Source organism: Oncorhynchus mykiss, chromosome 1, assembly GCF_057628025.1.
Source record: "Oncorhynchus mykiss isolate SJ-2025 chromosome 1, ASM5762802v1, whole genome shotgun sequence".
Classification (NCBI taxonomy): domain Eukaryota; kingdom Metazoa; phylum Chordata; class Actinopteri; order Salmoniformes; family Salmonidae; genus Oncorhynchus; species Oncorhynchus mykiss.
The window spans coordinates 41,433,435-41,460,331 of record NC_143022.1 but is presented as its reverse complement, the minus strand read 5'-3'; the positions used below and the strand labels follow the sequence as shown (position 1 = coordinate 41,460,331).

Sequence of the window (26,897 nt, the reverse complement as noted above, 5' to 3'; positions counted from 1 at the left end):
AAGATCAATGGTTGAGGTTGACATCATTTAAAAGTCAAATCAAATCTTATTGGTCACATGCACATGGTTAGCAGATGTTAATGCGAGTGTAGCGAAATGCTTGTGCTTCTAGTTCCGACAGTGCAGTAATATCTAACATTTTCACAACAACTACATTTTACACACAAGTGTAAAGGAATGAATAAGAATATGTACATAAAGATATATGAATGACCGATGGCCGAACGGCATAGGCAAGATGCAGTAGATGGTATAGAGTAAAGTGTATATACATATGAGATGAGTAATGTAGGTATATGTAAACATGATATAAAGTGGCATTGTTTAAAGTGACTAGGGATGCATTTATTACATCCAATTATTAATTATTAAAGTGGCTAGAGATTTGAGTCTGTATGTTGGCAGCAGCCACTCAATGTTAGTGTTGGCTGTTTAACAGTCTGATGGCCTTGAGATAGAAGCTGGTCTTCAGTCTCTCGGTCCCAGCTTGATGCACCGTATGGACCTCGCCTTCTGGATGATAATGGGGTGAACAGGCAGTGGCTCGGGTGGTTGTTGTCCTTGATCATTTTCTTGGCCTTCCTATGACATCGGGTGGTGTAGATGTCCTGGAGGGCAGGTAGTTTGCCCCCGGTGATGCGTTGTGCAGACCGCACTGCCCTCTGGAGAGCCTTATGGTTGTGGGCAGAGCAGTTGCCGTACCAGGCTGTGATACAGCCCGACAGGATGTTCTCGATTGTGCATCTATAAAAGTTTGTGAGTGTTTTAGGTGACAAGCCAAATTTCTTCAGTCTCCTGAGGTTGAACAGGCGCTGTTGCGCCTTCTTCACCACACTGTCTGTGTGGGTGGACCATTTCAGTTTGTCTGTGATGTGTACGCCAAGGAACTTAAAACTTTCCACCTTCTCCACTACTGTCCCTTCGATGTGGATAGTGGGGTGCTCCCTCTGCTGTTTCCTGAAGTTATTTTCCTGACACCACACTCCAAGGGCCCTCACCTCCTCCCTATTGGCCATCTCGTCATTGTTAGTAATCAAGCCAGGTGAAAGCTGTGATCCCTTATTGATGTCACCTGTTAAATCAATTTCAAATCAGTGTAGATGAACGGGAGAGAGGTTAAAGAAGTATTTTTATTAACCTTTCTGATCTCCCCATCCCGGATCCGGGATCGTGAATACAGACTCAAGCTCATTACCATAACGCAACGTTAACTATTCATGAAAATCGCAAATGAAATGAAATAAATATGCCATCTCTCAAGCTTAGCCTTTTGTAAACAACACTGTCATCTCAGATTTTCAAAATATGCTTCTCAACCATAGGAAAACAATCATTTGTGTAAAAGTAGCTAGCTAGCGTAGCATTTAGCGTTAGCATTAGCGTTAGCATCCAGCACGCAACATTTCAACAAAAACATAAAAGCCTTCAAATAAAATCATTTACCTTTGAAGAACTTCGGATGTTTTCAATGAGGAGACTCAGATAGCAAATGCTCAGTTTTTCCAAAAAGATTCTTTGTGTATTAGAAATAGCTCCGTTTTGTACATCACATTTGGCTACCAAAAAAACCTGAAAATTCAGTCCTCAAAACGAACTTTTTTCCAAATTAACTCCATAATATCGACTGAAAACATGGCAAACGTTGTTTAGAATCAATCCTCAAGGTGTTTTTCACATATCTCTTCGATGATATATCGTTCGTGGAAGCATGGTTTCTCCTCTCAATCAAATGGAAAAATACTTGCACATGGCTTTGCGCACCAGTTTCGACGCAGGACACCAGGCGGACACTTGGAAAATGTAGTCTCTTATGGTCAATCTTCCAATGATATGCCTACAAATACGTCACAATGCTGCCGACATCTTGGGGAAACGGCAGAAGGTCTAAGCTTATAAGGAGACATTAGAAAGCAGAGCATCAGAAATTCTGCTAATTTCCTGTTTGACGTATCATCTTGGTTTCGCCTGTAGAATGAGTTCTGGGGCACTTACAGACAAAATCTTTGCAGATTCTGAAACTTCAGTGTTTTCTTTCCAAAACTGTCAAGAATATGCATAGTCGAGCATCTTTTCGTGACAAAATATCGCGCTTAAAACGGGAACGTTTTTTATCCAAAAATGAAATAGCGCCCCTAGAGATGCAACTGGTTAAGGCTTGAGATTATTGAGACAGGGATTATGTATGTGTGCCATTCAGAGTGTGAATGGGCAAGACGAAAGATTTAAGTGCCTTTGAATGGGGTATGGTAGTAGATGTCAGGCGCACAGGTTTGAGTGTGTCAACTACTGCAACGCTGCTGGGTGTTTCACGCTCAACAGTTTCCCATGTGTAACAATGGCCCACCACCCAAAAGACATCCAGCCAACTTGACACAACTGTGGGAAGCAATGGAGTCAACATGGGCTAGCATTCCTATAGAATGTTTGTCACCTTGTAGAGTCAATGCCTGGCGAATGCAGGCTGTTCTGAGAACAAAAGAGGGTGCAACTCAATATTAGGTGTTCCTAATGTTGTGTACACTCTGTGTATATTTCCACACTATGAAGACGGAATAATACTGTGAAATTGTGAAAATTATGATAATCCCCCTTTAGTGTATGAGCTTTTTGAAAAGACTGCTTGGAAGTTCAGCCTGTTTTGGTTTGACGGTGTTTTGGCCTGCCTGGTGACATCACCAGAAGGTAAATTAGTTAATAGACCAATAAGAAAGAGTTTCAAAGCTCTGTGCCAATAACCTCAAAATGTCAGTTTTCCCCTCCCCTTACAGACCCCTCCAAGACAGTCCTAGCCAAAGTTTTGCTTGAGAAATTGCTCTTTCCTAAGAAGATGTACCATATGTGTATTTTTTTTTTTACATTTGATTTGAAAACAATCACAGTAAGGTACTTAATTGTTACCCAGGACAAGAAATGATTTGATATTTAGATAAAAACAGCTGCATTGGACCTTTAACCCTAACCCCCTTAACATAATCTATTTCTGAATTGGTTCAAATAAAGGTTATGGTAGATCATGAATTTACCAATTATCAGCATAAAGTATCCCATATCCTCCATTTATTTTCCACATCCAGCTCGGGTTACATATAGGCCTACTCTGCCAACTTCTACTGCCCCTGCTTCACCTCCCTCATCTTCACTGACCTCACTCGGCCCCTCTACATACTGTATGGGGAAACAGATGACAGAAGTGTTCCCCAGCATGGAAGAGCAATAAGAATGTGTCTTGTACATACAGTACCAGTCAAAAGTTGACACACCTACTCATTCAAAGGTTTTTCTTTATTTTTTTTGCTATTTTCTACATTGTAGAATAATAGTGAAGACATCAACACTAAGAAATAACACATGTGGGTAATGTAGTAAACAAAAAAGTGTTAAACAAATCAAAATATATTTTATAGTTGAGATTCTTCAAAGTAGCCACCCTTTGGCTTGATGACAGCTTGCACACTCTTAGCATTTTTATTTCATAGTTTTGATGTCTTCACTATTATTCTACAATAGAAAAAAATAGTAAAATAAAGAAAAGCCCTTGAATGAGCAGGCGTCCAAACTTTTGACTGGTGTTGTAAGTATATAACTTGTGGAGGAGATAAACAACACAGTCATGTTGCAGCACTCTTGTGGCAAATGGATTCAATATAGAAATGAAGGCTTTTGGAAACACATCATAGCAAAACATATCCAAAACGTATGACTATTTTCCCAGAGGGAACTTCATTTGGGCTGTCAGATATATCGAACACACTTTAATGTAAAACACATATGCATCATTACATGAACAGGCCATGTGTACGTTAGCAAATAAAATACAGTGCATGAGTGTGTAGCCTGTTAATAAATGTATCCATAAATCCCTAAATAGCCAGCTAGGGTGCCAAGGACAGAGCGCAGCACTCACTCAGTAGCCTTACGGAGGCAGCTATAAAGCTAGAAGTCACTTCCACGATCCTGTGCCCTGATGGCAGGAAGGCATACTGGTTAGAAATTATGTTCTTGCCCTTTTTGTGTGCCTATTCTTGTATTTGAGCCTGCATAGCCAGCTACCTACTATCTTGACACTCACGGACAACTTTTTTCACTTACTTTTCCAGCCTGGTTTGTGACCCTGTGTTACCCAGCACAGTGAGGGGCAAGAAGCAAGAGTGGACTGGGCCAGACAAGACTGGTTCTGAGCCAGGCAGCTGGTTGGTCCAGGTAGCTGGTTGGTCCAGGTAGCAGGTAAGAAAAAATACAACATGAAGACATATCCAGTGTATAGTGCAGTGGCACATGCTTAAAATGACTTCAGTTTGTGCTTAACAATCCAATCTACTGTTATTTCTTCCATATCCCAACAGTATGTGATAAGGTTGACAGAGAAAGTACACAAACACCAAAAACGTCTACTGTTTTTTCTTTAAAGTGAGATGATCTCCTTCTCATGTCATACCACAGTGTAATTACTTTAAAAGTTTCCTTGTTAGCTTATTGAATAGCATCGTAGCATCTGAACCTTTGATGAAGTGTATTTAATTTACTGCCCATGTGGATATGCCTTGTTTGACACTGTTTCCGCATATGAATGAGGGAGTTTGATTTAAGCTGAACCAGTGTGCACCGGGCTATGGCCCATGACGTGAACTAACAGGAGCACCCTGCTCGAATAGAACTTTAATCTGCGCCACCAGGACATATTGTCCACAAAGCAGCATGGTGCATCGTTCAGGAACATACAACATGTATTTTCCATAAATAAATGTAAACATTTTCAAACAATTTTAAGGCAGATAAAGTATACATGCAGTGCATTCAGACCTCTTGACTTTTTGCACATTTTGTTGCGTTACGGCCTTATTCTAAAATGGATTAAAACAGTTGTTTTTTCTCTCATCAAACTACGCACAATACCCCATAATGACAAAGCAAAAAACGGTTTTTAGACATTTTTGCAAATTTATAAAAATAAGAAAACACTGAAATCACATTAAATAACTATTCAGACCCTTTACTCAGTACTTTGTTGAAGCTACGGACACTTCCTTCGACTTCATGGCTTGGTTTTTTTTCTCTGACATGCCCTGTCAACTGTGGGACCTTATATATACACCGGTGTGTGCCTTTTCCAAATCATGTCCAATCAATTGAATTTACCACAGGTGGACTCCAATCAAGTTGTAGAAACATCTCAAGGATGATCAATGGAAACAGGATGCACCTGAGCTGAAATTCAAGTATCATAGCAAAAGGTCTGAATACTTGTAAATATTTAATTAAAATGTAATTTAAAATTTAATTTAACCTTTACTTAACTAAGGTATTTCTGTTCTATATTTGAAATACATTTGCAAAAAAAAAAATGTTTTGGGTTTGCCATTTTGCAGTAAAGTGTGAAGATTGATGACAAAAATAATGTATTTCATCCATTTTAGAATGATGCTCTAATGTTACAAAATGTGGAAAAAGTCCAGGCGTCTGAATACTTCCCGAATGCACTGTGTGCGTTTCTATCAAGAGGAAACACTTTCACGTGTTGTAATCATTACTCCATGTGCTTTACATACGTCACTTTGTTTTGAGATGACTTTGCCATGTCACCTGGCTCACACCCAGGAGGCAGCCCGGTTTCAAAACGAATGCAATCACTTTTCACCCGGTGAAATCTCCACCTTGGCCAGCTTAATCGAATCCTCTCAATGGGACTTAAAATCAGCTGCTGTTTAGATAGGCCGTATAACTTGATCATTTTCAGAAAATCTGCAATCAAAATAAACCTACCCCAGCAACCATATTATTTTTGGAAGCCCAATTAATTATGAATTCTGGCATTTAAAATGTATTATGCTCAGAACTCAATGTAAGGACTAAGGCATGGGTGTCTAACTCAATTCCTGGTGGGGCGAGTGTTTAATAGTTTGGAACTCCTCTAACCTGTTTTTTTTAGGTCTTAATTGAATACAAATTCAAAGGAAATAACCCAGCAGACATGCAGCTATCCAGGAATTGAGTTTGACACCCCTAGACACAGGTATGGGACTGATTGTCACAGGGAGTCCCAGTTGGCTACCCATCAAATTTGCTTTAGTAGGATATTATACATTTATACGTTAGATATAATTATGGTAGACTGATGAAATTTGATTTGATATGCAGACATAATACATGACCAGGAATAGGGAGGATTTCACCAGAATGTCACCTTGTGGAACATCACATCAAGGGCAAAGAACACCTTATCCAGGTTTGCCAGCCTGGGGTGGGCAATCAACTGTTACATCCATCATTTTTTGGACTTATAAATGAATTAAATGATGTTTGTAAACAAACGCTATATAGCCTCAAAACATGGTTAAAATTTCTCCAGGCCCATCAGCTTTTCACCGTACCAGCGGAGGGGAGACCTCTTTGCTATTGTTTATACTGCTGATTGCCACTTTACGACATGTTGTGTAATGATGGAAACATAAATGTCAAAGTGGCTTTAATATAATAACATTAATACATTTGAATGCATGCCATGCAAGACATGACAATATTTCAGAGTTAGCATTTACCATTAGGTCAATTACCTTTCCTGATACTGGTGCACGCTGTTTTATATGGAAGGACACGCACACACTATGAGAATGAAAGTGTACAGACATCTTGTAACTTTGTTGACATTCTGGAAGGGATCAGATTAAGGACATCCAGACAACTTGACACAACTGTGAGGGAGCATTGGAGTCAACATGGGCCAGCATCCCTGTAGAGTTTTTAATGTTTTGTACACTCAGTGTATAAAGCCAAACACATTTAACAGTTAGCCTATTAATTATTGCCCTAATTAAGTTGGGGTTTCCTCTCTCCTTCATTTTCTTACACACTTAAGGCTTAAGGCTGCTGCCTCCGCCACATTGTTCTCAACACAAATATACTGGTTAACTTTGATATTATGCAGATAGCAACATGGTCTATGGTCTAGGGAAAGGCGGCAATTCAATGGATCATTGACGATCGGTTCAGAACAGTGGACAGCGACCTCTTATCCACCCAGGAGAAAGCGCATTTGTTATAAAATAATATTTGTAGTAGTGTTGCACCATTGTTCTTACATAATATAACCATATACATTTTCAGTAACAGTGTAATGGATTGTGCCATCCCTGCGGCTTCCAATGGATTAGTTCACTAATCCAAGTGCGAATCAAAACATTTTTATATACTTTTGCGAACTGCTCGACAAAAAAAAAAAAAATCTGTCGACCAACAGCCAGCCTACTGACCAAACAATCAACCAGCCGACTAAATGGGATCAGCCCTAAAGAAACGGAACAAATCTACAAATTACATGTCCCTGTATAGGCCTACATACCATACATAATCCTTGCATTCAAAGAGCCTCAACTGCCAAGTAGTTGTAGAGCACCCAAATCATAACAGCTGTCCATTTTCCAATACACTGTAGAATCCAAGTCAGTATAAAGTGAGCCTACGCAGTTGCCAGAAAACGCTAAATTCCATTGTTCAGGGATACAGCATTTTCAACCTAAATGAAGTTTCATTTTCCTATCACCGTCTTTTTTCTTCCCATTACCATTCTCCTTTCCTCTCACTTTGCTCCCTCTCATCCCTCGATTTTCTTTCTTCCATCCTTCCCTCCACCTCTCTTTTCTTACCTCCATCCCACTTTTCTTATGTACATCCCTCACTCTCCATACCCCCATCCCTCTCGTGACTTCAGTAAGACACTATCTGTCCAAGGGAAAGCAGCACAGAGCATTACCTGCTCACACAAACACACATTACAGAAGATAATACCTGCTAATTAACCCGCTCACTCTCCGTCACTCCCCCTTTTGTCTAGCCAGGGAGTTGTATGGAGACTCTATTGTGGGTGACTATCTCCTGTTCCTCCTCAGTGTCAGTCTGTCTAGCAAGGCAGAGGCATCATGCAGGCTGGCTGACTGGGGTTAAGTGAGCCGGGAAATGATTTGGCATGTGAATGTGTGAGTGCTGTAAGGGCATGACCCTCACGTCTGTCTGGAACACAGTGTGCCTGCCTGCTGACAATCCATGGGCACTGAGCTGCTCTCACGCTCACAACCCAGCACACCAGAGGGCTATAAGCGCAATCACACTTAAGAGTATACACAACACACACATTCCCACACAAAGGCTCGCTCTTAAAAAGCACACTAAGACAGACTCACCTCCTCCTATACAATGCATTCAGAAAGTATTCAGACCCCTTGACTTTTTCCACATTGTTACTTAACAGCCTTATAAAATGTATGAAATTATTTCCCCCCTTATCAATCTACACACAATACCCCATCATGAAAACGCAAAAAACGTTTTTTAGAAATGTTTGTTTTAAAAGTAAAATAAACAAATATCACATTTACATTAGTGTTCAGACCCTTTACTCAGTACTTTGTGGAAGCACCTTTGTCAGCTAATTTTATTCAATCCATTTTAGAACAAGGCTCTAATGTAACAAAATGTGGGAAAAGTCAAAGGGTCTGAATATTTTCCGAATGCACTGTACACACTTGCCAAACCCTCACTTAGTCACTCAATCACTCAAGATAAACTTGATTGCGTACACAGTACAGTATATCTGAATGGTAATCAGATCCAGTGGGATGCAGATGCTGCAATCGTCAGAGAGAGAAAGAAAGATGGGCCTTCTTTAGCAGAGCGAGAGATCTGTCAGCCCCCGTTCCCTTGGGCTGACCTTCTGGCTTCTAGCCGGTCCGGCTAGAGGAAAACACTCCAAACTTTGTTATCAACCACTTCTTGGCTCCCAGCGAGCCATTGTACTCGTGCCACTTCTGGCATAATGATATATGTAACCATAACAAAGATACAAGGAGGTAAATCAAAGACAGCCTTATCCAGGCCAGGAGAGAAGTGATTTTTGATGACACCCAGCATTATAACACGTTAAGACACGGTCATAACAGCTGACATAACTTGTCATAACCTGTCATAATACTATCATAGCCTACTTGTGTATGCTTATTTTATATAACATTTTCTTGGCAGGGAAAAGAAAACGTTTGAATAAATGTAGGTTTTGACACTTATGTAGGTGTCATACCCAGCCATACAACAATGCAGTATGTCAAAACAGGTGTAAATATATGGGTCATGACAGTGTTATGACCATTATATGACAGGTTACGACAAGTTATGTTAGCTGTTATGACATATTATAACATGGTTATGACCATGTCATAATATTTTATGACACTGGGTGTCATGTAAAGTGTTACCAGATTAGTTTTTTACTCAATGAAAAAGCTAAATGGAGTTTATTTGGCTTTCATCAAGTGAGAGAGTGTTTTGGCGTGATCAAACCCATTCGTTTTGGTTGTTCTCCCATGGAATCAGACCATACCCCGTTCCAAACTTAGTGACCTTCCCGAGTTTTCCTTAGCTCCGGAAAAACAAGAAGGCCTACTCTATATTAGGCTTGTTAAAACTGCGTGACCAGGTATTTTGTGGGACATAAAAGAGTATGCCTAACAGACCATCTCAATCCAGTGAGCCGCTGGTCAAGACACAAAAAGGAAACAGCCTGTGTACAAAAACAAATAGGATGGCAAATGCTAGGTTTTACAGTTCAAACCCAGGATCAACATCTGGACTGTAATAGGTTTCCAGTAGAACAGTACTTTGCTTATTATAGAAATCCCTTCACTGTAACAATATGAAACTACTGGAGTGTACAGAGCATATCCAACAAAAGTGGGTTTAAGGGGTTCATAACTGTGAGAACACTGCTTGTGGAGCTGAGAGTTGCATTGCGACTCGTAAAAAAGCCTGACCTCATTGTCTTCCAAAACATAATTCTTATAAAATATTTGTTTCACTAAAAAGACACACAGAACTAGGCCAAGCATTCCATTAGGTTGAGATCTATTCAACTCTGTACACTATCAACGTAACTTTTTTCCTGTTGGGATTCAAACTGGCAAACCTTCAGTTTCTGGCCTGTTTGTTTATTAACTTTTTACTCTGTGACCCACCAATTGAGGTGTCTGGTGAATCTCAAACCACCATAAGGGTTGAGCAGTGAAAAAGACATACTCAGATAAAATAATAATACAATTTAAACTACAAAAGCATCTAACTTAAAAAAAGATTTGAGTATGTGCTTGTGTACAACCCACAGTATCTAGGCTAAATGCTGTCCCAGCAATGTCAGATATGGGATTCGAACCCACACCGCCGGGGGAGACTGCGACCTGAACGCAGCGCCTTAGACCGCTCTGTCATCCTTACCTCCAACTTCCCGTCACCCCACTGTAACAGCATCAGACTTCTACCACTAATGCAGCAAACTTGGTGGTTAACCCCGTCCCTGTTAGTCTAGGACTTAGGCCGAGAGGTCCAAACCTCTTAACAAGGTCAGAGTGTTGTACTACAAATTATACAATGCAATAGGCTACACTCCAATACGGACCTCACAAACATCTATTTTTTACATTTTCTTTATACAGTGCCTTGCGAATGTATTTGCCCCCCTTGAACTTTGCGACCTTTTGCCACATTTCAGGCTTCAAACATAAAGATATAAAACTGTATTTTTTTGTGAAGAATCAACAACAAGTGGGACACAATCATGAAGTGGAACGACATTTATTGGATATTTCAAACTTTTTTAACATATCAAAAACTGAAAAATTGGGCGTGCAAAATTATTCAGCCCCTTTACTTTCAGTGCAGCAAACTCTCTCCAGAAGTTCAGTGAGGATCTCTGAATGATCCAATGTTGACCTAAATGACTAATGATGATAAATACAATCCACCTGTGTGTAATCAAGTCTCCGTATAAATGCACCTGCAATGTGATAGTCTCAGAGGTCCGTTAAAAGCGCATAGAGCATCATGAAGAACAAGGAACACACCAGGCAGGTCCGAGATACTGCTGTGAAGAAGTTTAAAGCCGGATTTGGATACAAAAAGATTTCCCAAGCTTTAAACATCCCAAGGAGCACTGTGCAAGCGATAATATTGAAATGGAAGGAGTATCAGACCACTGCAAATCTACCAAGACTTGGCCGTCCCTCTAAACTTTCAGCTCATACAAGGAGAAGACTGATCAGAGATGCAGCCAAGAGGCCCATGATCACTCTGGATGAACTGCAGAGATCTACAGCTGAGGTGGGAGACTCTGTCCATAGGACAACAATCAGTCGTATATTGCACAAATCTGGCCTTTATGGAAGAGTGGCAAGAAGAAAGCCATTTCTTAAAGATATCCATAAAAAGTGTCGTTTAAAGTTTGCCACAAGCCACCTGGGAGACACACCAAACATGTGGAAGAAGGTGCTCTGGTCAGATGAAACCAAAATTGAACTTTTTGGCAACAATGCAAAACGTTATGTTTGGCGTAAAAGCAACACAGCTGAACACACCATCCCCACTGTCAAACATGGTGGTGGCAGCATCATGGTTTGGGCCTGCTTTTCTTCAGCAGGGACAGGGAAGATGGTTAAAATTGATGGGAAGAAGGATTGAGCCAAATACAGGACCATTCTGGAAGAAAACCTGATGGAGTCTGCAAAAGACCTGAGACTGGGACGGAGATTTGTCTTCCAACAAGACAATGATACAAAACATAAAGCAAAATCTATAATGGAATGGTTCAAAAATAAACATATCCAGGTGTTAGAATGGCCAAGTCAAAGTCCAGACCTGAATCCAATCGAGAATCTGTGGAAAGAACTGAAAACTGCTGTTCACAAATGCTCTCCATCCAACCTCACTGAGCTCGAGCTGTTTTGCAAGGAGGAATGGGAAAACATTTCAGTCTCTCGATGTGCAAAACTGATAGACATACCCCAAGCGACTTACAGCTGTAATCGCAGCAAAAGGTGGCGCTACAAAGTATTAACTTAAGGGGGCTGAATAATTTTGCACGCCCAATTTTTCAGTTTTTGATTTGTTAAAAAAGTTAAATATCCAATAAATGTTGTTCCACTTCATGATTGTGTCCCACTTGTTGTTGATTCTTCACAAAGAAATACAGTTTTATATCTTTATGTTTGAAGCCTGAAATGTGGCAAAAGGTCGCAAAGTTCAAGGGGGCCGAATACTTTTGCAAGGCACTGTATTTGCATCACATTTTGCTTTCATGGGAATCATCCAAAGAGCACAATTGTAGAGTTCCTGGGAAGCCACTCATCCTCCTCCCTTCTTTCTTCCCAGTGTCCCTCTCCAAACTGTTGTATATTAAGGTTGTACTGTACCTCTGTACTTACCTTGGTTGTGTGTGCGGAGCATCATGGGTGTTGAATGTTGTAGATGATTACGTTGTAGATAAAATGGTTGAACTGAATTCCGATCACTCGTCTCATCATTATTGAATTGTTATATAGACATGGTTATGAAATCCACAAGACATAGCACTTACCTCGCTTGCTGCGTCACAAAACCCACTATCAGAGACAGCATAAATGAAATACCTTTCCAAAAGCTTAACCCTGTTGATGTTGCTAAAACCAGTCCTTAAGAAGAATGGTGGAATCAGGATATGTGGAGACTGCTGACCATCCTGACACACAAGGGGTACTTCGGGTGCTGTCTACCATTTGGAATCACAACTGCACCACCCCTGTTCCAGAGGGCAATGGACCAGATCTTCAGTGGATTGCCATGAGTACAATGCTACCTGGATGACATATTCGTTACTGGAAAAGACGACCATCTCTAGAACTTGGAAGCAACCTAAAAAGGACTACGGACTGCGAGTTCGTAAAGACACGTACATTCTCTCAACCATCGGTTGAATACCTTGGACACGTCGTCGATGCCACAGGTCTTCACAAGGCTCCGTCCAAGGTCAAGGCTGTCTTAGATGCCCCAACTCCTCAGAACATTAACCAACTACCTTCTTTCCTGGGGTTACTGAAATACTACGGATGCTTTATCCCGAGCTTGCATTTTCAGGACAAAACATGGAAATGGACAGAACAATGCGAGGAAGCATCTGTGAAAATCAAGGAAATACTTCTGAGGCATTGACACACTTCGACCCGTCATTGCCCATCCAACTAGCTTGTGATGCTAGTCCATATGGTGTGGGTGCAGTCGTGTCCCATATCATGCCTTCATGTGAAGAGAAGCCAATCGCTTTTGAGGACATAGGACAAAGCAGAAAGTAACTATGCACAGATAGAACGCAAAGCCCTAGGCATGGTTTTTGGAGTACATAAGTCTCACCGATATCTGTACGGAAGGAAATCTTTGGACAGCATACTGGTATTCCGTCACTTGCTGAAAACAGTATCGAAGGTGGGCTTTGTTATCAGCACACACTTACGACATCAATTAGCAAATCTGAACTTAGCGGAGAAACACCAGAAACAACCCGGTGAGCTCCTAGTGTGCGGCTCTCCTTTCTTTTTCAAGTGTTGTACCCCGCTAGCCAGCACACCCCGCTAGCCAGCACACCCCGCTAGCCAGCACCTCGCCTAAACAGGTGTGTTTCTTTTGCCTCCAGACTGAACTGTTACAAAGATATGGTTATGAAACCCACAAGACATAACTTACTTCCCCTGCAACATCACAAAACCCACTCTATCAGAGACAGTGTAAATAAAAAGCCTAACCCTGTTGATGTTGCTGTGGCAACCATAAGCTTATCTACCTCAGACCTGAAGTCAGTACCAACCGTTGCATGTGCCACTCAGAATGCAGTCCTTCTGTGACAGGATATGGATACATCATGTGTAGCATATCACATTTTAAATTCCATTTTGAAGTTGGATGAATTCACACACAATATTCTAAATACTATGAAGACTACTTGTCTTTACGCACAGAAACCAATTCAAAGGACATATACTGAACAAAAAAAACCTACGCAACATGCAACAACTTCAAAGAATTTTCTGTGTTAGAGTTCAATGCAGTCGGAAAGTATTCAGACAGCCTTCACTATTTCGACATTTTGTTATGTTAGCCTTATTCTAACATATATTAAATTGCCACAGCTGTATTTGGGAGTTTTTCCCCATTCTTCTCTGCAGATCCTCTCAAGCTCTGTCAGGTAGTATGGGGAGCATCGCTGCACAGCTATTTTCAGGTTTCTCCAGAGATGTTTGATCAGGTTCAAGTCCAGGATCTGGCTGGGCCACTCAAGGACATTGAGCCTTGTCTCAAAACCACTTCTGCCTTGTCTTGGCTGTGTGGTTAGGGTCATTGTCCTGTTGGAAGGTGAACCTTCACCCCAGTCTGAGGTCCTGAGAGCTCTGGAGAAGGTTTAAATCAAGGTTCTCTCTGTACTTTGCTCTGTTCATCTTTCCCTCGATCCTGACTAGTCTCCCAGTCCCTGCCGCTGAAAAACATCCTCACAGCATGATGCTGCCACCACCATGCTTCACCGTAGGGATGGTATTGGCCAGGTAATGAGCTGTGCCTGGTTTCCTCCAGACATGACACTTGGCATTCAGGCCAAAGAGTTTAATCTTAGTTTCATCAGATCAAAACACGTATTTACATTTGCAAAAAAATCTCAAACCTGCTATTAGGTGTGTAGATTCTTGAGGATTTTTATTTAATACATTTTTGAATAGGGCTGTAACGTAACAAAATGTTGAAAAAGGGAAGGGGTCTGAATACTTTCTGAATGCACTGTAAGGGAATCAATCAATTGAAATAAATAAATTAGGCCTTAATTAATGTATGGATTTCACAGGACTGGGAATACAGATGTGCATCTGGTGGTCAGATACCTTAAAAAAAGTAAGGGCGTGGTCAGAAAACCAGTCAGTATCTGGTAACCACCATTTTCCTCATGCAGCGCGACACAACTCCTTCGCATAGAGTTGATCAGGCTGTTGATTGTGGTCTGTGGAATGTTGTCCCACTCCTCTTCAATGGCTGTGCGAAGTTGATGGATATTTGCGGCAACTGGAACACTCAGTCAAACATGTTGATCCAGAGCATCCCAAATATGCTCAATGGGTGACATGTCTGGTATGTATGCAGGCCATGGAAGAACTGGGGAATTTTCAGCTTGCAGGAGTTGTGTACAGATCCTTGTGACATGGGGACGTGCATTATCATGCTGAAGCATGAGGTGATGCCGGCGGATGAATGGCACAACAATGGGCCTCGGGATCTCATCACGGTATCTCTGTGCATTTAAATTGACATCAATAAAATGCAATTATGTTCATTGTCCGTAGCTTATGCCTGCCCATAACATAACCCCACCACCACCATCAAATCAAACTTTATCTGTCACATGTGGCGAATACAACAAGTAGACCTTACCGTGAAATGCTTACGTACAAGCCCTTAACAAACAGTGCAGTTCAAGAGTTAAGAAAATATTTACCAAATAAACTAAAGTAAAAAAAAGGGGCACTGTTCAATGTTGACATCTGCAAAGCGCTTGCTCACGCGATGCCATACACCTGGTCTGCGGTTTGTGAGGCCGGTTGGACGTACTGTCAATTTCTCAAAAACGACGCTGGAGGCGGCTTATGGTAGAGAAATGAACATTCAATTATCTGGCAACAGCTCTGGTGGACATTCCTGCAGTCGGCATGCCAATTGCCCGCTCCCTCAAAACTTCAGATATCTGTGGCTTTTTGTTGTGTGACAAAATTGCACATTTTAAAAGTGGCCTTTTATTGTCCACAGCACAAGATGCACCTGTGTAATGAGCATGCTGTTTAATCAGTTTAATGATATGCCACACCTGTCAGGTGCATGGATTATCTTTGTAAATGATAAATGCTCACTAACAGGGATATAAACACATTTTTTGGGCAGTAAATTTGAGATAAATGTGTTTTTTGTGAGTGTGGAACATTTCTGGGACCTTTTATTTCAGCTCATGAGACATAGGTCCTACACTTTACAGGAAGGGGCTCAAAATCAGTCAGGTCACCTGTGATAAAAGTTAGTATTCGACGTCCATCCTTGTATGAAGACAGCAGGAGATGGCGTGGGAACAGGCCACTAGGGGCAACAGTGAGCGATGTTACCTTCAAGTAGGTTTCGGTATGGCTAGGGCTTTGTGGATGGGCATAAGCATCCGCCTCTGGTGCCAACGGTTGCATGTTCGAAGTTGAGGTACGTTGCAAACCTTCTGGCATGAGGAACATAAGCATCCACCCCTGGTGCCAAAGGTTGCATGTTCAAATACAGTGATAGAAAGTTGTTTTTGAGATGTTTGTTTTAAGCCTATCCCTAACCTTAAACCTGACCTTAACCATTCGGAGTTAATGCCTAAACTTATCCCTAACCTTAACTAAACTAAATGTCATCAATAACTGTGTATTTTTGAACCAAATGGATGTGAACATCGCAGGTTATGAGCTGGTTATGGACTGAATCTGTCAAAAGTTGTTAAATTCTCACGTCATCACTTCCGGAAGTTCAATGTGAGGACATCACTGTGGCCTGCAAAACAGGCTTCGGGGAGGACAGGACACACACAATGTAGTTTTCAGAGGTTAAACTCACATACGACGTCCAAATGTAATATTTCCAGGCTGCAATAGGAGTTCTAATTCTTTCCAACTGTAGGCCACACTTTTCTTGTCGCTGTTAAAACCGGATTTTGAGCCACAACCCTTCCTGCTCCATCTCAAGCCTGGTGCTACAGCATGCAGGGTGTCCGCGTGTTGAGTGATTCGTTTTCCCGATGGACTTCGTCATTTGGGGCATATATTCCTATTAGGAATTATCTTTATTTCATAATTTCAATTATTTAGGGGACGTCTAAAATAAAATATGTAGGCGCGCGCTACGCCTGTTTCCGCATCTCGACCCATTACGGCATGAATACTCCGCTTAATCCAGGTGGGGATTTTGAAGAAATCTTGTCAAAAAGAAGAACATCCAACAATCTCCTGGTGAAGATGAGTAAAGCATGTTGCGATTTTCTGTACAAAAAGTCTCCAGAAAAACAAGTGTCACAACAGGCATTTTTCTTCAATATGAAACAGACTTTCCCCTTAGAACTGGAGTCGACACGTGACATAAACGGTGCATGCCTAATGGGACAAGTTTAGCAGACTGTCAGAAAAATTCTAACATTTGATCCAATATGGGTTAAAAAGGCAATCTGCAGTTGCTACATCCATTATTTTGCCTATAATTTAATATTTGAAGAATACACATTTATAAAATGCATCATGAGCTCAGTTAAACTGTCATACCTCATCAGAACCCAAAATAAGTAAGTAAGCTTGTTTTACGCTGATGTTTGTAAACAAAGCAAGTGTCAACAAACACTAGGCCAATATAGCCTCAAAACATGATTTAAACTATAATGTTCATATTATGGATGGTCAGTCCTTGCATCCATGTGAAAATGTGTTTGTATTATAAATTGTATTTTAATGTTTAAGGACTCTTGGAAGATTAGTCCAAATGGGGACTAAAAGAGATCCAAATCAAATCATCCATAGCTCTGTCTATGAATTTGTGAGTGGTTTTCCAGCCCCATCCATTAGTTTTTTACTGAAATAGGGGCTGGGACTGCAGATTGCCGCTTTAAAAAAAAGAGTTCATTCAAATTACAAAATGACATACTGGTTTCCTTACCCTGTCTTGTCTATGGACAAGGTATGACTGCAATCTATGATTTGGTTTAGTTTCATGGCACTGTTTTATTGCTTTAGCATTTGTGGAAAAAAATCATATTTAAAGTCATGGTACTAGCATGGTATTAGCATTTTTCACACATCTTGTTCAAATCATCTATAAGGGACTTTGTTGAGCTACACAATCAATTTTAGATACTTTCAGATGATTTGGACATGATGCGTGGGCCTCTCAAATATGTGTCCTTGGCCTGGCTCACCCAAACACTCAATATGCATATATTTCCTTCACTTCACTAATGCAACACAATTGAATAGCTGTAAGCAAATGTTTAACTTTTATCACATAGCTTTCACCCATCATGCGATATTGGCAATTACCTCAAGGGAAAAATAATTTATAAGAAAGAGCATTTAATACGCTTGACTGTTCCCATTAGAATGCTTGGTGGTCTGCACTGTCCAGCCTGCAGGCAGTTGGATAAATAATGGGAGCTCCTGAGTTCCTCAGACTATGTGATCCCCAACCTGTGAAATCTCCACGCACTCAACGACCCATTTCTCTAATCAAACCAGTGTAAAGAAAATGCAAACACTCACTCATTCCCTACTCAACATACAAACAATAGCTCTCACCATAATCCAGCCGTGAATCTCCTGGCACAGGACCACCCACTCTACAGAGATCCATATGTCAGAGCCTGGGAGATGTAAAAAGATGGTGAGGAAATGTGCTTCATGAACAGTGACTCTGCCCTGGTGTTTCAGCTGAGTGTGAGCCAGCATCAGACACATTCTGGCTCTGAGGAGCTTTGCTTTCACAAGATTATAACAAGTGCTGATTTATTTCCCTGGAAACAATATGATTGGACGGGAAAAAAAAGCCAAACTATGTCTCTGCATTTTACGTATCCCAGTATAACCCTTCAAGCATTGTAAAACTTCACTTTGGCAATAAAGCGTTGATATAGTAAACAACAGTGAATCTCCTGGTCCCAGATCAGAATGTGCTTTAGCCAACTCCCCTGACAGCCATTGTCATGATATATACGTCATGCCATACATACATACAACTATGGAAAATCATTGGATCATTCATGACAGTCTGAGGAGGTGGCTAAGCACATATCAATCTACAACCAGGCTGGATCCTTGATGGGCCTGCCATCAAAAGAACAAGGGAACATGTGGGTGTTGAGAGGAGGATGGGAGTCATTCATATCCGGCTCCACGAGTGGGCAAACGGTGGCTTAGCTCCCTCATTTGAAACTTGTGCCCCTTCAATTTTAGCTTTATGTCCCTATATAAAAATTGGAAAGTGAAAGGTTGGCTCAAAATCTGTATCTCTGCTGCGCTTTGTCAACACAATAGACAGAGTGTCGTGGCTGTGTATGGGGGCTATGGAATTGGAAAGCCACCTGGCCGGTTAGATATGACTCCTTTGCGTTTCCATAAAAAGTGGTAAAAAACGCTTCAACTGTGGTAGGCTAATTGAATAACGTGGTTTGATTTATAAGGGCGGGGTCAAGTTTACCGTTGAAGCTGCTTCACTCAACCCTGCCTCACACCCCACCACTAGAGTTTATTTAGCTTCTTAGCTAGCTGTAAAAAACATTTGTGTTTTTAGCCTTAGCCTATTTAGCTAGCTGGAACCAGCTAACCCAATTGAGGTGATTTGGGATGAGTTGAACCGCAGTGTGAAGGAAAAGCAGTCAACAAGTGCTCAGCATATGTGGGAACTCCTTCAAGACCGTTGGAAAAGCATTCCTCATGAAGCTGTTTGAGAGAATGCCAAGAATGTGCAAAGCTTTCAAAAAGGCAAAGGGTGAGTAAAATATATTTTGATTTGTCAAACACTTTTTTGGTTACTATATGATTGTGTTATTTCATAGTTTTTACAATGTAGAAAATAGTACAAATAAAGAAAAACCCTTGAATGAGTAGGTGTCCAAACTTTTGACTGGTACTGTATATGTCGCCGAATGTCGACATTATTGAGTTCCTTGTTTCAAACCAGCAATCACTGCAGGGGACATGGGATGCGATAGTCAAGAGGGGAGGAGAGTCGTGGACTTGTTCTGTCTATGATGGAATATTCTCTCCAAAAAGGAACTTGCCAAGGTGTTTAGCACCATACCCCAAAATGCCACATACACGTCACACAATATTCAAAATGAAATCGTGGGGCTCATGAATGAGATTGTCACTGAGGAAATAGTTAAAGAAACCAGATAATCTTGGTACACAACTGAAGATATATCCATTGAGTGTAAAATACCGTTTGTCAGCATGTCGGATGCTGTCATTGGTGAAATTTCAGAAAGAACGCAACAACCAACTGGTGGAGGCCCTGTGTGCCCTTGACACAGAGAGTCATGAGTATATAGATGTGAAAAAGATGAAACCACTGCTGGAACTTAGCAAAACAGATTAGGGGATAGCTACTGTAAGTTTAGTGACGCTCACCAGTTTTTGCAGACTGATATCGCCCTCTCCAAATGGACCCCACTTGATTCCCTGCAGTGATTCTCTGGGCCTCTCTCCGCTATGCCGACCGTGCTTAGTGCATTGAAACATGGATTGACTTTTGGGATATCCGCAGCTACACGCGATTCCAAATTTCCCACTTTGACAAACTTGTTCAGTCAGCACAGAAGCATGCTATACCCAAGGGAAGCTCAACTAATCCAACTGGCATTTGAGGGGAATCTTACAAGAAGATTTCAGGGAAAATGTAATGATCGATTACTCAGGAAGTTCCACAGAGCATCAAGGAGGCTTCAACTCTTCTGAAAAGGTAAGAAACAATCTAGCTGTTTTGCTTTATCAACCTCTTTATTTTGTGTGTAAGGCGCTGTCCATGGTGCTGAGAGCGCAGTGAAGATTTCGCACCAACCTGAATTATTGGTTAAAAGCATTTGAACTTATGTTCATTGTGGTATAGCATGATATAAGCAGAAATCAATACAATTCCAATACAAGAACCCAAATGACGCCCCTGGGTATAGCTACATATCGGTACTTTTAGTCATAGAAAGATATTTGATTATGGTTTTCGTGGTTGTAAATGGAACTGTTGGTATTGTTTATGCTAGGTTGGCATTGCTTAATTGATTCCATGGGTCGAATTTGATCCACAGAAGTGTATTGTGCTATATCACAACGTGTTGCTGAACTGATGAGCGGCTAATTTTCCATGTTTGAAGCGGGCCTATACTGTAGGCCTATTTATTTGGCAAGACAGCTGTGTATGGCTGCATCTCACTGTAGTAGGCTGTATGCTGTTTTGGATCTCAAGACGCCTTTTTTTTTACTGCGTTTGTTTACTGTAACTATCCTAAACATAGATTGTGTCATGCCTTTAGCGATCTGATATTTTGTTTACTAGGCCTACTACCTCCTTTTTGTTCTGTATGCAGTCATTCATTCGCATGCGCAGTTGTCGGTATTCTAAGCCAAACTGCTATTCGGTATTTTTGTTTGCATAAATGTATAACTAGGCTATTACTTTCAGCATTTAGCTAGCATTATTTTGGTACGACAGCGGTGTGTACGGTTGCATTCAAATAGGCTGCTTAATAGGCAAATTGCCCCATCTATCTTATAGCCTGTATTAATTACCAAAACGGCCTTGTTACTTTAGTGTGTATGGCGCTGTCCGTGGTGCTAATACAGCGCACGGGACTACAGATTTCGCACCAACCTACACTATATATACACGCAAGAGTATTTGGACACCTCTTCAAATTAGTGGATTCGGGCCATTTCAGTTACTGACAGGTGTATAAAATCGAGCACAGCCACACAATCTCCCCAGACAAGCATTGGCAGTAGAATGGCCTTACTGAAGAGCTCCATGACTTTCAATGTGGGACTGTCATAGGATGCCACCTTTCCAACAAGTCAGTTCATCAAATTTCTGCCCTGGTCAACTGTAAGTGCTGTTATTGTGAAGTGGAAATGTCTAGGAGCAACAACGGCTCAGCCGCAAAGTGGTAGGCCTCACAAGTTCACCGAACGGGACCGCCGAGTGCTGAAGCACGTACAAATAGTCTGTCCTCGGTTGGAACACTCACTACAGAGTTCCAAACTGCCTCTGAAAGCAACGTCAACACAAGCACTGACTAATCTGTATTTGGCGGATGCCAGGACAACGCTACCTGCTCCAATGCACAGTGCCAACTAAAGATTGGTGGAGGAGGAATAATGATCTGGGGCTGTTTTTCATGGTTCGGGCTAGGCCCCTTAGTTCCAGTGAAGGGACATCTTAACGCTAGAGCATACAATGACATTCTAGACAATTCTGTGCTCCAACTTTATGGCAACAGTTTGGGGAAGGCCCCCTCCTGTTTCAGTATGACAATACCTCCATGCACAAAGTGAGGTCCATACAGAAATGGTTTGTCGAGATCGGTGAAGAACTTGACTGGCCTGCACAGAGCCCTCACCTCAACCCCATTGAACACCCTTGGGATGAATTGGAACACCGACTGCGAACCAGGCCTAAATGCCCAAAATCAGTATCCGACCTCATGAATGCTTGAGGCTGAATGGAAGCAATTCCCCGCAGCAATGCTCCAGCACCTAGTGAAAAGCCTTCCCAGAAGAGTGGAGGTTGTTATAGAAGCAAAGGGAGACCAACTCCATATTAATGCCCATGAGTTTGGAATGAAACGTTCCACAAAAAGATGAGCATAATTCAATATAATTCCAATGCAAGGACCCCCCCCCCCAAAAAAAAAATATAATGAATATAATTGTCCCCTTAGTCACCTTATCATGGTGCCCGGTTTTCTAGTCTCTCTTCCAAACTTAGTCACCCCGTCCCTGCATCATTTATCTGCAGGTTGAGCAGGTTTCCGTGCCGGAGCTCAGAAGGCCCATGCAGTTGCCAGGGCTGTAAAACATGAAGGATCCAGGCCGTTACACCCAAGGCTGTTTGCTAATCTTGAGGAAAGAGGGGATAGGACGGCCAGGTCCCCCTTGAATTCAGAGGGGGAAGGGAGGAGGGAAGAGCAGGCCAGGGGGAGGCTGGGACTGCCCATGCCAAAACGTACTGCTCTACAGTGTCAAAGAGTGTGTGAGAGTCAGAGTTCGACAGAGGAAGACAGCGAGACGAAAGGAGAAACCGAGTGGGATTGAAACAGAGGAGACAGAGCGTAGGCAGACAGAATGAGAGAAAATAAAGGGAAACAACAGATGTTATCAAGTTCTGCTCTCCTAGTACGACTGGTTCTTGCTGCCGCTCCAAAATACTGTACATCATTACGTCACACTGTGTCTGGGAAATCTCCCATATGCACTAAAGTGCGCCGAAGAGCCCAATTTATCTGGAATAGAATCGCTCCTCACACACACACACACACCCCGACATGTGCTGTATGCATGAACAGGTGTGCATACACACACACACACACACACACACACACACACACACAGGATGTGTTTTGTGAAGGGAGTGAGTGAGTGAAAGAATGAGTGATCTGTACAATTAATCCATACGAGTATGTCAAGTGTGGAAACTTACATCAGATAACGTAAGCCATCTTGTAATATAACTCCACTGTGGATGTATATAATCTATTCCTCCTGAGCATGTCTAACTCCATGTGAATCTGTATCAGTGTATCATGGTTAATTGTTTACCAGAAAGTGTTAAGTTTACCTGGATTACATTACATGGAAGAAAGACCAACATGAACGTCGGGGACTGTAGATCACCTGCTGGGTGTCGACAAACACTGGCGGTTCAACATGTAGAATTGTTGGCTAATTAATAGAAAATGTCAGCTGATATTTTGTGGCCTGAGGCGATAGGACAGACACCAGCTGGGCAGAGCCATCATTCATGTTGGTTTTGTTTTTCCTCTTAGAAAAGATAGGCCCTTAAAGTAATGTAAATGGAAAAACAAAGGCTAGCTCAAAAATAGCACAGCAATAGCATATCATTACACACCATGGACCCAAACACCCAAGTGTTGAGCAGTGAGCGCTCCCTCCCACTCTCTTAACATCTCCACAGAAGCATATTTCTGTACATCTTGAACCTCTTGAGATTGATTTGGAGTTTGTTGACCACTGTCTATAAAGAGAAGATGAAAATACAGTTGAAATGTAAGAGCAAAACTTACATTTGTGGCAACACAAAATATTTTATTCACATGGATGTGTCCTCCACAGAAATACAGCAGGAAAAACAAAACATTTATTTCTCTCTGGATACTCTACATGTAAGTAATTTTCAATGTAATCATTGCGTGCCAGGAATATGGGACCAAATAAACTCAGCAAAAAAAGAAAACACCCATTTTTCAGGACCCTGTCTTCAAAGATGATTCGTAAAAATCCCAAAACTTCACAGATCTTCATTGTAAAAGGTTTAAGCACAGTTTCCCATGCTTATTCAATGAACCATAAACAATTAATGAACATGCACCTGTGGAACGGTCGTTAAGACACTAACGGCTTACAGACAGTAGGCAATTAAGGTCACAGTTATGAAAACTAAGGACACTAAAGAGGCCTTTCTACTGACTCTGAAAAACATCAAAAGAAAGATGCCCAGGGTCCCTGCTCATCTGCGTGAAAGTGCATTAGACATTCTGCAAGGTCGGCAGGAGGACTGCAGATGTGGCCAGGGCAATAAATTGCAATGTCCGTACTGTGAGAAGCCTAAGACAGCGCTATAAGGAGACAGGACGGACAGCTGATCATCCTCGCAGTGGCAGATCACGTGTAACAGCACCTGCACAGGATTGGTACATCTGAACATCACACCTGCGGAACAGGTACAGGATGGCAACAACAACTGCCCAAGTTACACCAGGAACGCACAATCCCTCCATCAGTGCTCAGATTGTCCGCAATAGGCCGAGAGAGGCTGGACTGAGGGCTTGTAGGCCTGTTGTAAGGCAGACACCAGACATCACCGGCAAGAACGTCGCATACAGGGAAGACATCCTCCTCCCTCATGTGGTACCCTACCTGAAGGCTCATCCTGACATGACCCTCCAGCATGACAATGACACCAGTCATACTGCTTGTTCTGTGCGTGATTTCCTGCAAGATAGGAATGTCAGTGTTCTGCCATGGCCAGCGAAGAGCCCGGAACTCAATCTCATTGAGCACGTCTGGGACCTGTTGGATCGTGAGGTGAGGGCTAGGGCCATTCCCCCCAGAAATGTCCGGGAACTTGCTGGTGCCTTGGTGGAAGAGTGGGGTAACATCTCACAGCAGGAACTGGCAAATCTGGTGCAGTCCATGAGGAGGAGATGCACTGCAGTGCTAAATGCAGCTGGTGGCCACGCCAGATACTGACTGTTACTTTGATTTTGACCCCCCCTGTTCAGGGACATATTACTCCAATTTCTGTTAGTCACATGTCTGTGGAACTTGTTCAGTTTATGTCTCAGTTGTTGAATCTTGTTATGTTCATACAAATATTTACACATTGACTGTGAGAGGACGTTTCTTTTTTTGCTGAGTTTACAAAACATTTCAGCAATTGTATTAGTATAAAATATAATTACCACATTTTTTGAGCATAGAATATAGCTCAGTAATTTAATTACTTAATTACTTTATACAGTCATTATTGCTCATCTTTAACAAGGGTGTCAATAATTTCAGACCCCACTGTATGTGGGTTAACCAATATGAAAACAAGCTGGGAAAAGATGGCAACGAAAGCCAGGGTCCAGACCAGAAATGATGGACAATCATGAAAACTCAACCATGAATAAGTGCCCGTTTTAGGCTTGTACTACTTTCCACAGCAGTCCAACATGACACGATTGCAGGATGCTATAGAGGAGAACAGAACAGTATTGGTTGTGTGAAGTACGTGTCCAGGGGGTTAGCGTAGCCTACTGTAAATGTAAATTGAGCCAATCAGCTTAATTTCTGATAGCTCCATGCTTTTCCAGTGCTGAGGTGTAGCGAGTGAGGGTCTGTCTGCCTGAGCAGCATCCCTCATGGGTGGGGTTTAATCCCAGGCCAGGTCCTTTTCTGATGACAATCAATCAGAGGAATAACTAAAACACTTCTCTTGATCTGTTCTGTTGACATTTGTTCATTTTTCTCTCTTATTTGTTTGTTCATTTAATTGTCTTTATTTATTGAATCCCCCACTCCCCATCCCTCTCATCCACACCTCTGTATCTCTGTGGTGGCCATCTCTCCCTCCAGGCCCTCAGGTGCCCACAGAACTGACGATCTGCACCACCTCCCCATTCTCCCCTGTTGGCAGATGGATGGATCCCTCCTTCACCTCCATCTCACCCTGCATGGCTGGGGCCAGTTCTGCTGCCTGGGAATGGAGAGTTGGGGAAGGAAAGGAGGGGAGGGAGGAGAAGGGGAGTGGGGGCGGGAGGAAGAGATGGGGAGGGAAGAAACAAGGGAGGCAAGAGGGGTAGGAGAAATGCAGGAGAATATAGGGAAGCCAGGGAAGAGAGAGTGAGGAGGACAGCGGAGGAAGGAGAGAGACAGAGAGCAGTGAGTTTGGAGGGGAGAGGTGGAGAGAGAGGGAATATGAAGATGAAACCAAAGTAGAGCGAGAGAAAGAGAGAGACAAGTTATGAAATATAGCTGCAAGCAGACATTGCAGGGTTCAAGTTATGGTCCCATAGCGGCACCATCAGGACAATTTTGACACCTCGACCTAGGATGAGCTTCTTCTGTAATCCTTACCACGCTTGCCAAATATCAGAACTCAAAATCGAACAGATCATGCAGTATGCTTTTCATGTAATTTGGAAAAATGTTCATGACATTGACTACTTTAAAATGTCTTCTCCAGAACCGCTCAGCACCAAATTTGGAGTATAGCATCTATGGATGCACGTCTTCAAACCTCTTAGATGTAAAGTCTTCTGTTTAGGGGACATGCGTGTTTCTGGTACTGGTTCAGACCAACATGTTTACTTATAAATCGTTCTGTGTACACTGAGCAATAGCCTAGGTTCCCAAGGACACAGTAGTATATTTTGGTGCGCCTGTGTGACATAGGATGTGAAACCTGAAACCACTTAAGCTTGGATGTCCCTCCTACCATTTCATTCACTCTTCCGACTGTCCATCAACTCATGGCTGAACCATATGACAAAGCACATGCCTGAAATCCTTACATCGTAGCACAGCAGGGGAGAGTGGTTTCATCACTATAGCACATTTGGAGATTGATTTATAGCCATTAATCTAAAATGCTTAACTTCTTGGATATAGGGGGCGCTATTAATTTTTGGATGAAAAACGTTCCCGTTTTAAACAAGATATTTTGTCACGAAAAGATGCTCGACTATGCATATAATTGACAGCTTTGGAAAGAAAACACTCTGACGTTTCCAAAACTGCAAAGAT

The 26,897-nt window shown here is 41.9% G+C and overlaps 1 protein-coding gene across 1 annotated transcript in view; it reads right to left on the bottom strand.

The window, feature by feature from the left end:
• Window positions 1–23,672: 23,672 nt before the first annotated feature.
• The window catches only part of LOC110522607 (protein BANP), a 70,694-nt gene continuing 67,469 nt past the window's right edge, over window positions 23,673–26,897 (bottom strand). The window contains exon 13 of the mRNA XM_021601072.3: window positions 23,673–25,848. Coding sequence (XP_021456747.3) covers window positions 25,732–25,848 — 117 coding nt within the window. The 3' untranslated portion in view covers window positions 23,673–25,731. The remainder of the gene's footprint in view (window positions 25,849–26,897) is intronic.